The sequence below is a fragment of the Cherax quadricarinatus genome, chromosome 5 (genome assembly GCF_038502225.1).
Source record: "Cherax quadricarinatus isolate ZL_2023a chromosome 5, ASM3850222v1, whole genome shotgun sequence".
Classification (NCBI taxonomy): Eukaryota; Metazoa; Arthropoda; class Malacostraca; order Decapoda; family Parastacidae; genus Cherax; species Cherax quadricarinatus.
The window spans coordinates 17,493,129-17,507,691 of NC_091296.1; the positions used below are offsets into that span (position 1 = coordinate 17,493,129).

General features: G+C 41.0%; 1 protein-coding gene across 4 annotated transcripts in view; it reads right to left on the bottom strand.

The window, feature by feature from the left end:
- The window catches only part of LOC128684830 (putative mediator of RNA polymerase II transcription subunit 26), a 260,980-nt gene that overhangs the window by 149,043 nt on the left and 97,374 nt on the right, over positions 1–14,563 (bottom strand). For all 4 annotated transcript variants that reach the window (XM_053771124.2, XM_053771123.2, XM_053771122.2 and 1 more), the window contains exons 4-5: positions 7,172–7,359; positions 5,163–6,914 (exon numbers count right to left, since the gene is read on the bottom strand). In XM_053771124.2, coding sequence (XP_053627099.1) covers positions 5,163–6,914; positions 7,172–7,359 — 1,940 coding nt within the window. The remainder of the gene's footprint in view (positions 1–5,162; positions 6,915–7,171; positions 7,360–14,563) is intronic.

A 14,563-nucleotide genomic window follows, 5' to 3' on the forward strand; every position in this document is an offset into this window, starting at 1 on the left:
AGCCTTTGATGATCAGGCCTTGATCCATTAGGACTGATCTTAGACTGGCTTGCAGGGATGTTTGAATGCAGAAAACATCCTTCAGGTATCCTTCAGGCTCTTTCACCTTTTCCTCTTGCTCTAAAATGGTGATATTCTTAGTGAGACTTACTAATAGACTCCCAATCACTCATTTCCTATTTTTTTGCACCACTCATCTGATCTCTCTTTTATCTCCCTATGTTTTGTCTATCATTTTCATTGTGTATGCCTTTCATTTACTAATTTTCTCCTTACTATTTTTTTTTTTTTACCTCATCCAGCATATAGGAATAAATCATAGCACCAAATCATACTCTGCAGACAATACTAGAATCTGTATGAGAGTGACATCTACTGAGAACAGAGCAAACTTCCAAGCTGATATAAACAGTCTTCCAGTGGGCCACTGACAACGCAATGTTCAATAAGGACAAATTTCAGTAACTCTGTTATGGAAACATTGAGGAAATAAAGGCTGGAATGCAGTATAAAACAAACTCGAATCACTAAATAGTTTAAGAATAACATGAGACACCTGGTAATGATTAAATCAAGAGTATCTCAGTTTCCAGGATCACAAGTGTTAGTATCACAAATGCAAGGAAAATGATAGTCTGAATAACTAGAACCTTCAAACCAAGAGATGCCATGCCAATGATGATACTCTACAAGTCACTTGTTAGCTCTCTAGGCTGGAGTACTGCTGTACTCAAACAGTTTCATTCAAGATATGTAAAATTGCAGACCTGGAGAATGTGCAGAGAACTTTCACTGCTAACAGATTCAGTTAAACACCTAAATTAATGGGAGCATTTGGAGTACCTTGATCTGTTCTTGGAACGTAGGTGAAAGAGGTACCTTATAATCTACACCTGCAAAGTTCTAGAAGGATTGGTCTCAAATATGCTCACACAAATCATTCCCCATGAAAGCAAGAAGCTTGGCAGACAGTGCAAAAAACCCTTAATGAAAAGCAGGAGGGCAATAAGTACACAGGAAGGGGGGGGGGGGGGGGACTCAATAAGGTGAAAAGACCAAGAATTTTCAATACATAAGGAGAATTGCCAACAGACCCTTGGCCATCTTCAAGAGAGAACTGGACAAGTGCCTGATCAGCCAGGCTGTGGTGCTAGCACTGACACCCTGGCTGACCAGGCCATCCACCAGGAGGCCTGGTTTTGAACCAAGCTACAAAGGCACTGACCCTTTGAACATACTCTAGATAGTATTCCATCAATCATTCCACTTCCCTCATACAAGCAATCATAAACCCCTGCTGTATGCACTAGAACTACCTTTACTCCCTCATCTCTAGCCCACCTACTCCCAGGAGTTACTCATGACCCCCTCAGATAATTCATCCACTGAGTGTTTTTCTTGTCTTCCAGTTTTAAGAGCATTGCAATTAACACAACAGCCATTTCCTATCAATGCAGGGTGGCCCGAAAAAGAAAAACTTTTATCATCATTCACTCCATCACTGTCTTGTCAGAGGTGCACTTGCACTACAGTTATAGAACTGCAACATTAACACCCCTCCTTCAGAGTGCCAGCACTGTGCTTCCCATCTCCAGGACTCAAGTCCGGCCTGCTGGTTTCCCTGAATCCTTTCATAAGTGTTACCTTGCTCACACTCCAACAGCACATCAAGTCCTAAAAAACATTTGTCTCCATTCGCTAACACATTCACACATGCTTGCTGGAAGTCCAAGCCCCTCGCATACAGAACCTCCTTTACCCCCTCCCTCCAACATTTCCTAGGCCAACCCCTACCCCCCCTTCCCTCCACTACAGATTTATACACTTTACAAGTCATCCTATTTTGTTCCTTCATCTCTACATGTCCGAACCACCTCAACAACCCTTCCTCAGCCTTCTGGATAATACTTTTGGTAACCCCACACCTCCTCCTAATTTCCAAACTATGGATTCTCTGCATTATATTCACACCACACATTGCCCTTAGACATGACATCTCCACTGCCTGAAGAATTGAGACACTTACCTCAAACTTCTCCTCTCCTTACCCATTTCTACTTTGTACTGGACTGATGAAGCCACTGTGTGGCAAAACGTTTCTTCAATAAAGATTCCCATGTGTTGCATAAGTGTCTCAATTCTTCAACTTGTCGGTTTTCAAAACCATTCATCACATCTCCACTGCCTCCAGTCTTCTCCTTGTTGCTACATTCACCACCCATGCTTCACACCCATATAAAAGTGTTGGTATAACTATACTCTCATACATGCCCCTCTTTGCTTTCATGGATAATGTTCTTTGTCTCCACAGACTCTTCAGTGCACCACCCACCTTTTCCCCCCTCATCAATTACATGATTCACCTCATCTTTCATAGACCCATCTGCTGACACGTTCACTCCCAAATACAGTGGACCCTCGGCTAACGAACGCATCGCATATGTTAAATCTGCCCAATGAAGCATTTGAGCATAAAATTTTTGGCCTGGCTAATGATAAAAAACTCGCCCAATGTGATTCGTCCCAAACCTGTCTGTCCAGCCTGAGAGCCTCAGCTGCCCTGCCGTCATTGTTTACAAACCAGGGTGGCCGGTTTCATGCATACATTCGATACATTTTGTATTATTCCATTGTTTATAGTGCTTGTAACTGCTAAATAAGCCACCATGGGCCCAAAGAAAGCTTCTAGTGCCAATCCTGTGGTAAAAAGGGTGAGAAATACTATCGTACCACGGTCAGCTGTACTACTCGAAGATGTGGAGAGACTGTTGTTGGTGTGGCTTAACGAGAAACAATTACTGAGAAACAATTAACCCCAGAGGGTTAGCCACCCAGGATAACACAAGAAAGTCAGTGAGTCATCAAGGACTGTCTAACTTATTTCCATTGAGGTCCTTAATCTTGTCCCCTAGGATGCGACCCACACCAGTCAACTAACACCCAGGTGAACAGGGAAAAAATACCTGGAACTAGTGCTCATATTGGTGAATTTAAGGCCAGCAAAGGTTGGTTTGAGAGATTTAAGAATCGTAGTGGCATACACAGTGTGATAAGGCATGGCGAAGCTGAAAAATTCCAACCCCAACAAGTGTTCAATTGTGACGAAACAGGCCTGTTCTGGAAGAAAATGCCAAACAGGACCTACATTACTCAGGAGGAAAAGGCACTCCCAGGACACAAGCCAATGAAAGACAGGCTAACTTTCTTGTTTTGTTGTAATGCTAGTGGGGATTGCAAAGTGAAGCCTTTACTCATGTATCACTCTGAAAATCCCAGTGTGTTCAAGAAAAACAGTGTCTCATCACTCATCAATACTCTTCAATAAAGGTAAGTGTTATTTAACATTTATTTATATACATGTAGTTATTGTGCATGTCTCATTGTTTTCTTTGTAGGAAAATGTATATTTCATGAAAAAAAAAAATGATTTTTTTAAATACTTTTGGCTGTCTGGAACGGATTAATTGGATTTCCATTATTTCTTATGGGAAAAATTAATTCAGCTAATGATAATTTCGTCTAATGATGAGCTCTCAGAAACAGATTAATATCGTTAGCCGAGGGTCCACTGTATCTGAATACATTCACCTCCTCCATGCTCTCTCTCTCCAATCTGATATCCAATCTTTCATAAATAACTTACCAAAACAAAACGTGGAGAGCTATTGTATTTGACATCTTGTCCCATCACTGTATATGGTACTCATTTTCTGTGCATGGCTAAGTTTACAGCAACCCCCACAAGATTAACATTTCTTTAATCATGTCACACAAAAGACATGCCTAAAAGAAAGAACGACCCCAAGGGTAAAAAAATTGAGGAAACTTCTTCTCTTCTGAGTGTCTGAACTGATGGCATTGTTGTGCACATACAATAATTTACTTAAGTCTGCCACCTGTTTATAAAATTTACCCATCGGTGAAACCCGACTCTGGTGGGTCACCTTACTTTGTAGAATTTGGTCACAGAACAATTTGCTAATTTCAACAGAAATCACTAATGCTTTGGTATACAGATTCTTGGGATATACTGTATATCAAGTCCTGTGAAACTTTTTTATGAGTCAGTGTTGCATTACAGTATACTGAACACTGCTGAATAACCAGTAATACAAGTTTTTCCATCCTCACCTACACAAAATGTGAAGAAAAATTCCAACAGGTATACAGTACATGATTTGCTCATAAGTCCTGAAGCCTTCCTACTAACAAAACAAACTCTCCTGGCTACCACTTCTTTTCAGGTTTAGAATAAATCCTGTTGGGCTCTTAATCTCTATATGACCCACTGTTTGGATATAGTGGTACTTCCATATTAGTTAAAGCATATAAAATCCCAATGCTGAAAATTTTTAGTTTTCTAAATTTACCACCCCTCTACTTTAGTACCATATCATAAATCAAACACACTGTATATGCTATTAAGCTGCCTAATTTAAGAAACCTTTATTGTATATAAACCTCTAAACCTTTAAGAATACAATGTGTGGCTGGCAAAAATACATAAGGTGTGCTTCAAAACACTGCAAGTATAATTTAGTTTAATTATTTTGTCTGAAAGGTGTCACTGCGAGGAAGAAACGAGTTGCACCCAGGCTAGGCATTATGTAAAAATGTTAACAAAAAGGCAACTGGACCTAATGAGCTCCCTTTCATTCCTAGCCATATCCCACAATAATTCACAGTGGAGAATGGAGTAAGTTGCCTACAGGCAGAGGAAGGAAGCTTCTGGGACATGAACAACTGAGTTTCTAGGTAGACTAAATACTGTAACTACTATTATATGAGAAGATTTAAGATAAAATCAAATTTTCTCTCAGGGTATCTTGAAGAATATATGCTGTGTCCCCACACTTCTCTCTCCCCAGGGACCAGCCTTACTCCTTGCTACCACTGTAATGTTAATACGAGGCCCGCCACTACCTCGCCTCATGACTAAAACTAGAGAGCCAGATATCAGAAACAAAATTAAATGCGCATCATCGACATTCAGAGAAAAAATTAACATAAATTTGCACTGATACTTTTCCTCTGGTAGTCACAATAAAAAAAAATCAATCCCAGGAAAGAACGGGAAATGAGATATATAAGAGAAAAGCAGTAAGTAATAAAACAAAGAATAAGGAGGAGTATGAGAGTAGTGGCGGGCATCTTCCACTTACGTCGTTTGGGCGATATTAGCTTGACTCCTCCTGGCTTGTCGGTGTTGAGTGGTAGCGAAGACCATGTAGAGCGGATGCGTTTGTCAGGTGGTGTGGAACTTAGGTCATCAAGAGGCGATGGGCGCTTTGCCCCAGCAGAAATGCCTCCCCCACCAGCTGAAGGCTTCTTCTCAGCTGCCTTCTTTCCTGCCACTCCCGGCAGCTTGGTGGGCTCGTCCAACAATCCTGTATTGCGAAACCCACGAGACTTGTATGTCTTAACAGTGGGCTTTTTGGCCTCCTGAAGATCAACATCAGCAGACCCCAAAGCATCAAGGAAACTGGCTGGTGCTTGTTTCCTAGGGATCTTGGCTAAACCATCTACACTCAGAGGCTTAACTTTTTCTAACGTGGCTTTATCTTCATTTTCTTGTTGTTCTTTTTTCTTTTTGTCCTCACGTCGCTCTTTATCTTTATCCTTATCTCTGTGTTTCTCCTTTTCTCTACTACTCTTTTTATCTTTACTTTTACTTCTATCTTTGTCACTCCTGTCCTTGTCTTTACTGCCACTATGTCTATGTTTATCACTTTTAGATTTTTCATGGTCTTTATAATTCTTTTCTCTGTCTCTGTCAGATTTGCTACTGCTACTACTGTTGCTATTACTACTACCTTTGGAACTTTTACTTCTGTCTCTATCTTTCTTTTTCTCAGAGTCCTTCGATTTTTTTTCTTTCTCTCTGTCCTTTTCTTTGTCTTTATCTTTACTGTGATCACTTTTCTTGACTTTCTCGCTCTTTACTTCGCTCTTCACTTCACTCTTCACCTCTGACTTGTTACCCTTTTCCACTTTATCTACACTAATACTTGTCACAGATTCCAATTTGTTATCAACACTCACACCATTTACAGTTTCAATCTTCTTTTCTTGAGTTCTCTGGGTTTTGGTATCTGGTGGGGGAGATGTGTTACTGCTCTGTGTGGCAACAGGTGAGGAGGTAGGAACAGGCGTAGGAGTGGCAGTAAGGCTGCCGGTGAATGTTACTATAGTGTGAATCGCTGAAGCTGTAGTTGTGGTGGTGGTTGACTCTGTTGATGATACTGTGGTACTGGTGGCCATGGTTGCTGTATTTATCTTAACAGGATTAATGTTAATACCTGATGGGCTTTTAATATTTTCTGAAGCACCACTTTCAGTTTCCAAGGAACTTGGTGCAGCATTGGCTAAAGTTTCATCACCAGTATCCACTGATTCTGCTGAAGCAGTGGTCAAATTTTCACTATCATTGGCATCGCCATCATCTGATACAAATGTGCGAGCCTTCTTTGCTTCCTGTTTGATAACACTGAGTGGTTTGTTGTCATCACTGTCTGTCGAGTCCTGGCTGAGGCGCTGTGAAGATACTTTAGCCAGCACCTGTGATCCACTGCGAATGGTGATACGAATGGGTGTGGTGGGGGCAGGTGTGGTGTCACTTTCTGTGGAAGTATTTGAAGATTCATCTTGACAAGAGGAACTACCATCACCACCCTCTCCTTGTGAGGAGTCTGCTGTTGCTGTGTTTGTCCCATCCTCTACCTCATCCTCACCATCCACTTTTGTTTTTTCCTTTGGTACCTCTGCCTTTTGTGAAGGAATTTCAGTACTATCTTCGTCAGTAGAGTTAGCAATTGAGTTGGCCAGACCAACTCCTGCAGCTGTGGCTACTCCATCACCTTGACGCACTACTTCCATCCACTTTAATACTAAATGCTTGGCCACCAGCTGGACACCTATAATAATATACAAAATACATCATTAACATAACCATCAAAAGAGTACAATGTATAATTCAAGAATGCTTTATGCTTATAAATAAAATTTTAAGTACTAATTTGACATGTCAAAAAAATATAATTTATGACACAAAAAGAGTTTACAAAAGAACTTCAAAACACAAACACAAAAACACATGATTTAATTAAGTTATGGTTTTCAAAGTTTATGTCAGCCTTGTTACTATTCATATTTTACAAAGGTGTATTCTTACCTGGACTGCTGGGATCCTTAGAGAGCTCCTTGACGAGCTTAGGGGTGGTGTTGCGTTTGAGCCGGGCCACTGTCATGGGTGATGACTCCAGAAGGCTTAGCACTTGAGTGGCTAGCGGCCAATTTTTAGCATTCACTGCCTCCTGCAGCCACACACCAACAAGCTCCCAGCCGCCTTCCTCGTAAAATCTGTCACCCAACAAAAATACAAATGGAACAATTACTACCTCTTCGGAACACCAAAATTTCATATCACTACTTAAAAGTTGTGCATATACATATACACAAAACCAATTTTTTTTTTTTGTGTACAGCAGGGCCTCACTTAAATGGCAGGTTAGGTTCCAGGCTACTGCTGGAAAGCAGAATACCATTTTTTCCACTTATAAATGCATATAAATGCCAGTTAACAAGTTTACACTAATATGTGTTAAGTTAGCAATATAACTAGGCATTAAAAACAATAAAAAGTAAAATACACACACAGTACACTCATTACCTCAAAATATTTGTAGTCTTAATGTAGGGCAAAAAGGTGAGTAGTATTTACTGTAAGAAGTCAGGTGTGCTAGCCCTCCAGGCCACCTCACCCACACATAATATACTACAATGCTTAAAGCGCTCTAGAGTGATAAAATGCATATACAGTGGACCCTCGAATTTCATGATTAATCCGTTCCAGAGTTTGTGCTGACAGTCGAAATTCATGAATGTCGAAACCATTTTCCCCATAAGAAATAATGGAAATCCAATTAATCCATTCCAAACACCCAAAAATATTAAAAAATATATATTTTTTTCAAATTAAATAAAGATTTACATACAGAAAACTGAGAAATCAAGTACATACATATATAAAATAATATTACACTTACTTTTATTGATGACTTCTGGGTGGATGGAAGGTGGGAGGAGGGGAGAGGATGAAGGTACACTATTGTTTGGAAGGGGAATCCCCTTCCATAAAGACTTTAGGTACCAAGTCCTTTTCTGGAGTTACTTCCCTTTGTTTTTTAATGGCACTAGGACCAGCTTGAGAGTCACTGGACCCCTGTCACACAAAATATCTGTCAAGAGAGCTCTGTTTCTGGCATCTCTAAGATTTCCCTAAAATGGGACACAACACTGTCACTGTACATGTTGCCAACATGGTGAAGTTCACCATAAATGTTTGCACTTCAGTCCACTTTGCACAAATGCTCTTAATCTTTGAAGAAGGCACCTTCCTCCATCTTCCTCCTCCTCTGCAGCAATTTCCTGAGCTGTGGTCTGCTGCTGTTGCAGATGAAGCTCTTGCAGCTCTGTAGTAGTTAGCTCTTCATCGTGGTCCTCCGCCAACTCTTCCACACCCTCGAAAGTCACATCCAGCCCCATGGAATTCCCCAATGCCACAATACTTTCCACAACTGGCATAAGCTCCTCAGGGTCAGCCCCAAACCCTTCAAAATCCCTCTCTTGTACACACTGTGGCCACAATTTTCTCCAAGCAGACTTCAAAGTCCTGCAAATCACTCCCCCCCAAGCCTTACCTATAAGGTTTATGCAGTGGAGGATATTGAAGTGATCTTTCCAGAACTTTCTTAGGGTCAACTGAGTGTCTTGGGTCACTTCCAAACACTTTTGAAACACGGCTTTGGTGTACAGTTTTTTGAAGATGAAATGACCTGCTGGTCCATGGGCTGGAGGAGAGGAGTGGTACTAGAGGGCAAGAACTTCACTTTGATGAAACGAAACTCCTGCACCATTTGCTCTTCCAAATCTTGAGGATGAGCAGGAGCACTGTCCACTACCAGGAGGCACTTGGGTTCCAATTTATTTTCCAGGAGGTATTTCTTCACACTGGAGCCAAACACTTCACTAAACCAATCAAGGAAAATGTCTCTCATGACCCATGCCTTACTGTTTGCCTTCCACATCACACACAGTGTACTCTTGACAACACTGTTTTTCTTGAACAGAGTGATACACCAGTAAAGGTTTCACTTTGAAATCCGCACTAGCATTACCACACAAGAGAGTTAGCCTGTCTTTCATAGACTTGTGTCCCGGGAGTGCCTTTTCCTCCTTCACGATGTAGGTCCTCTTTGGCATTTTCTTCCAAAACAGGCCTGTTTCGTCACAATTGAACACTTGTTGGGTTTGTATTGTTCAGTCTCTATGTATCCCTTGAATTCCTCAACATATTTTTCAGCCGCTTTTTGTCAAAACTGGCAGCCTCGCCATGCCTTACCACACTATGTATGCCACTATGCTTAAATCTCTCAAACCAGCCTTTGCTGGCCTTAAAATCACAAACATCAGCACTTGTTGCAGGAATTTTCTTTATGAGATCGTCGTGCAACTGCCTTGCCTTTTCACAAATTATCAACTGCATAACACTATCTCCTGCTAACTGTTTTTGGGTAATCCACACCAACAATAATTTCTCCACTTCTTCGAGGATTTGCGATCTCCTTTTTGTCAGCATATCTACCCTTTTTGCAACAACAGCTTCCTTGATTTCCTCTCCCTTCTCCACAATCAAAGTAATGGTTGATTGGTGCTTGCCATATATCTCACCAAGCTCTGAAACACACACTCCACTTTCACATTTTTCAATGATTTCTTTCTTGAATTTGATTGTGTTCCTCACTTTCTTTACCAAAGGGCTGGCACTAGCTTTCTTTGGGCCCATGGTGACTTATTTAGCAGTTGCAAGCACAAAAAACAATGGATTATTATGAAATGTACTGTATGAATCCATGGAATGATGGTCACTCACTGATAAACAATGGCACACTAAGTGTGAATGGTGTGGGAGACTGGCTTTGTGTGCACGCTGATGGTGGGATGCTGGTCGGATGCGTACCAGATGGTCGCCAAATGACGAGGCCAATCATGGACCATGAGGCTATATTTTGTTGAAAAAAGTTGCCGAAAGTCAGATTTCACTAAAGTCACTGCCGCCGAAAGGCAGGGGTTCACTGAACATTACACTCATTACTTATCTTAAAATATTTGTAGTCTTAATGTTATAAATGTTATTGTTATGTTATTGTAGGGTGAGAGGAGAAAAGTATTTATTTGTAGAAAGTCGTGTGGGAGGTAGGGTAGGGTAGTTTGCCGGGCCACCCCACCCACTATGTAAACAAACGGACAAAGCGTCTAGTTATGGTTCATACACATTCAAACAAACACCTTACATTGTGTACAAGTTGTCTCCACAGTGGTACAGTAGAATAAATAAAGATCAACACTTCCATTCTCATGTAATTTTTAGAAGGAATGATGCTCTGACAAATTATTATTACAGTGGACCCCCGGATTAAGTCGTCATTGGAATAAGTAATACATATTCAGAATAAGTAACATTTATTTCGTCAAAATATTGGCTTGGTGAACGTCACTGAACTCAGTATAAGTCATTTGTCTGGAAGGTGTCTGCGCAGCCTGAGCAGCCCCTACACTCCATGCACAGCCAGTGTGCCACTGTTTACTAGCCAGTGAGGACGATCCCACGCGTTCATACGATCCATTTTGTATTATTCCATTCTTTTTAGTGCTTGTAACTGCTAAATAAGCCACCATGGGCCCAAAGAAAGCTTCTAGTGCCAGCCAGCCCTTTCGTAAAGGACTGAGAAAGAGGGGAGAATGTGCCTTTTTTAGTGATTCTGCAATATGTACGATACTAAAGCAGCAAGTGTCAATAAAGGCTATAGTGCCAGCCAGCGATAAAGTGTACCATTAACAGTGTAGCAAGTAAGTTAAGCAATTAATCGATAGAAAAAGGACAGCACAAAACTGACTCCTCCATTGTTGGAGGTATATAGGGCTACTGACTAACACCACCACCTCTGCTGCTGCCTTCACCACCATGTAAGGCTTATCCTTCAGTGGCCCTTATACACCCAAAAACAAACAACACACCACCACTCCTGACATTCTTAATGCCATATTTTATTCAACCTAGAGTATATATCATGTTTCTATGTTATTAATATTGTTTACTATGTCATATTAGATGAACTTTGCTAGATAAATAAGCCGTAGAGCTGATATTAGTGTCATATTGAAGGACTATCTTGTCCCGTCTCCCAACAATTCCTAACATACACCAGAAACAGACCTCTCTGGAACACTTTTTTGAGCGACAGTGGTCCAGTGACACTCAAGCTGGTCCTAGTGGCATTAAAAAACAAAAAAGGGAAGTAACCCAGGATAAGGACTTGGTACCTGAAGTCTTTATGGAAGGGGATTCCCCTTCCAAACAATTGTATACTTCTCCATCCTCTCCCCTCCTCCCATCTTTCATACATCACCATGTCTTCAATGAAGGTAAGTGTGATGTTACTGTTTTACTCTTCATATATCATTGTTTTCTGTGTAGGTAAATGTATATTTCGTGTAGAAAACATATTTTTTAATATTTTTGGGTGTCTGAAATGGATTAATTGGATTTCCAAATTTCTTATGGGGAAAATTATTTCAGAATAAGTCAGATTCAGGATAAGTCACTCTCTCTGGAATGGATTAATTACATAATCCGGGGGTCCACTGTATTACAAATTATTACAGCCTCTCCTCACTTAACAATGGAGTTCCATTCCTAAGACCTTGTAGGTAAACAAATTTGTCGGTAAGTTAAAACCATACTACAGCGGACCCTCATTTTTCGTAAGGCTTGAAAGTCGTAATTTTCAGAAATTGTAACTCTTTTTCATCTAAACATTGACTCACAAATCGTCGTTTGACTCACAAATAGTCGTTGGTAAAGAACGTGAGAAACATATAATTTAAGAAAAAGTTTGTAGAAAAATATGAAAGTGGTGGTGGTAGAGTGGTAGCAGTTGTGATAGTGGTAGAGGGTGGTAGTGATGGTGGTAGAGGGTGGTAGCAGTTGTGATAGTGGTAGAGGGTGGTAGTGATGGTGGTAGAAGGTGGTTGTGATGGTAGCAGTTGTGACAGTGGTAGAGGGTGGTAGTGATGGTGGTAGTGGTTGTGATGGTGGTAGAGGGTGCCTTCTTCAGTGATTCAGCAATTCTACTAACTCCTCCAATGTTGGAGTTATATAGGGCTACAGAAAACACCGGTGCGCCTCAGCTGCTGCTTCACCACCATTATGGATGGCTTATGCTCTCAGTGGCCCTTATACACCCAATACCACCAACAGAGCACCTCTTGTGACATACATAATTTTATTCATTATACATTATTTTATTCATTCTAGAGTATATACCATGTATATACATTATTTTATTCATTCTAGAGTATATACCATATTCCTGTTATTAATGTTGTTTATTATGTCATATTAGTTGAATAGTGACAGATAAATAAACCGTAGAGTTGGTATTAGTGTCATATTCTCCAACGATAAACTCGCCTCCCTTCCCTCTGCCATACACCAACAAGAGTCCTCAATAAAGGTAAGTGTGATGTTAAATGTTCATTTATACATTTTATTAGTGCTTTACATTTATTTGGCATTCTTTTCTGCATTTTTTTTTCAACAAGTCAGCCGTCTCCCACCGAGGCAGGGTGACCCAAAAAAGAAAGAAAATCCCCAAAAGGAAAATACTTTCATCATCATTCAACACTTTCACCACACTCACACATTATCACTGTTTTTGCAGAGGTGCTCAGAATACAACAGTTTAGAAGCATATACAGTGGACCCCCCGTTAACGATATTTTTTCATTCCAGAAGTATGTTCAGGTGCCAGTACTGACCAAATTTGTTCCCATAAGGAATATTGTGAAGTAGATTAGTTCATTTCAGACCCCCAAACATACACGTACAAACGCACTTACATAAATAAACTTACATAATTGGTCGCATTGGGAGGTGATTGTTAAGCAGGGGTCCATTGTACATATAAAGATACACAACATATCCCTCCAAACTCCCAATATCCCAAACCCCTCCTTTAAAGTGCAGGCATTGTACTTCCCATTTCCAGGACTCAAGTCCGACTATATGAAAATACAGTGGACCCCCGCATACCGTTGGCATCACATAATGTTTAATCCGCATATCGATACATTTTATCGCTAAAATTTTGCCTCGCATACCGCTTAAAAACCCGCTCACCGCTGTTCGTCCGAGATGCGTCCAATGTGCGCCTTAGCCAGCCTCACATGTTCTGCCGGTGGCATTGTTTACCAGCCAGCCTCCGCGGTAGCATCCAAGCATACAATCGTAACATTTCGTATTATTACAGTGTTTTTGGTGATTTTATCTGGAAAATAAGTGACCATGGGTCCCAAGAAAGCTTCTAGTGCCAACCCTACAGCAATAAGGGTGAGAATTACTATAGAGATGAAGAAAAAGATCATTGATAAGTATGAAAGTGGAGTGTGTGTCTCCGAGCTGGCCAGGTTGTATAATAAACCCCAATCAACCATCGCTACTATTGGTGGTACAGCTGCTGCTGCTGCACTGTCAGCTGCTGCTGCTGCTGCTGCTGTAGCATCAGACGATGCTACAGCAGCAGCTGTAGCATTGTCTGCTGCTGCTGTAGCATCGTCTGCTGCTGCTGTAGCACTGTCAGCTGCTGCTGCTGCTGCTGTAGCATCGTCTGCTGCTGCTGCTGCTGTAGCATCGTCTGCTGCTGCTGCTGCTGTAGCATCGTCTGCTGCTGCTGTAGCACTGTTGTTGGTGTGGCTTATTGAGAATATACCAAGAAACAATTAACCCCAGAGGATTTGCCACCCAGGATAACCCAAAAAAGTCAGTGTCATCGAAGACTGTCTAACTTATTTCCATTGGGGTCCTTAATCTTGTCTCCCAGGATGCAACCCACACCAGTCGACTAACACCCAGGTGAACAGGGAAAAATGCCTGGAACTAGTGCTCATATTGGTGAATTTAAAGCCAGCAAAGGTTGGTTTGAGAGATTTAAGAATCGTAGTGACATACACAGTGTGATAAGGCATGTTCTGGAAGAAAATACCAAACAGGACCTACAGTACTCAGGAGGAAAAGGCACTCCCAGGACACATCAGTCATTGCTGCATCTTCAATAAAGGTGTCATTTATTCTTCATTTAGTAGACTAGTACATGCACAATATATACTGTGCATGTACTACTCTACTATTGTGCATGTATCCTTCTCTTTGTGTGTAGGAAAATGTATATTTCACGTGGTAAATTTTTTTTTTCATACTTTTGGGTGTCTTGCACGGATTAATTTGATTTCCATTATTTCTTATGGGGAAAATTCATTCGCATACCGATTATTTTGCATACCAATGAGCCCTCTTGCACGGATTAAAATCGGTATGCGGGGGTCCACTGTAACTGGTTTCCCTGAATCCCTTCACTAAATATTACCCTGCTCACACTCCAACAGATCGTCAGGTCCCAAGAACCATTCGTCTCCATTCGCTCCTATCTAACACGCTCACGCACGC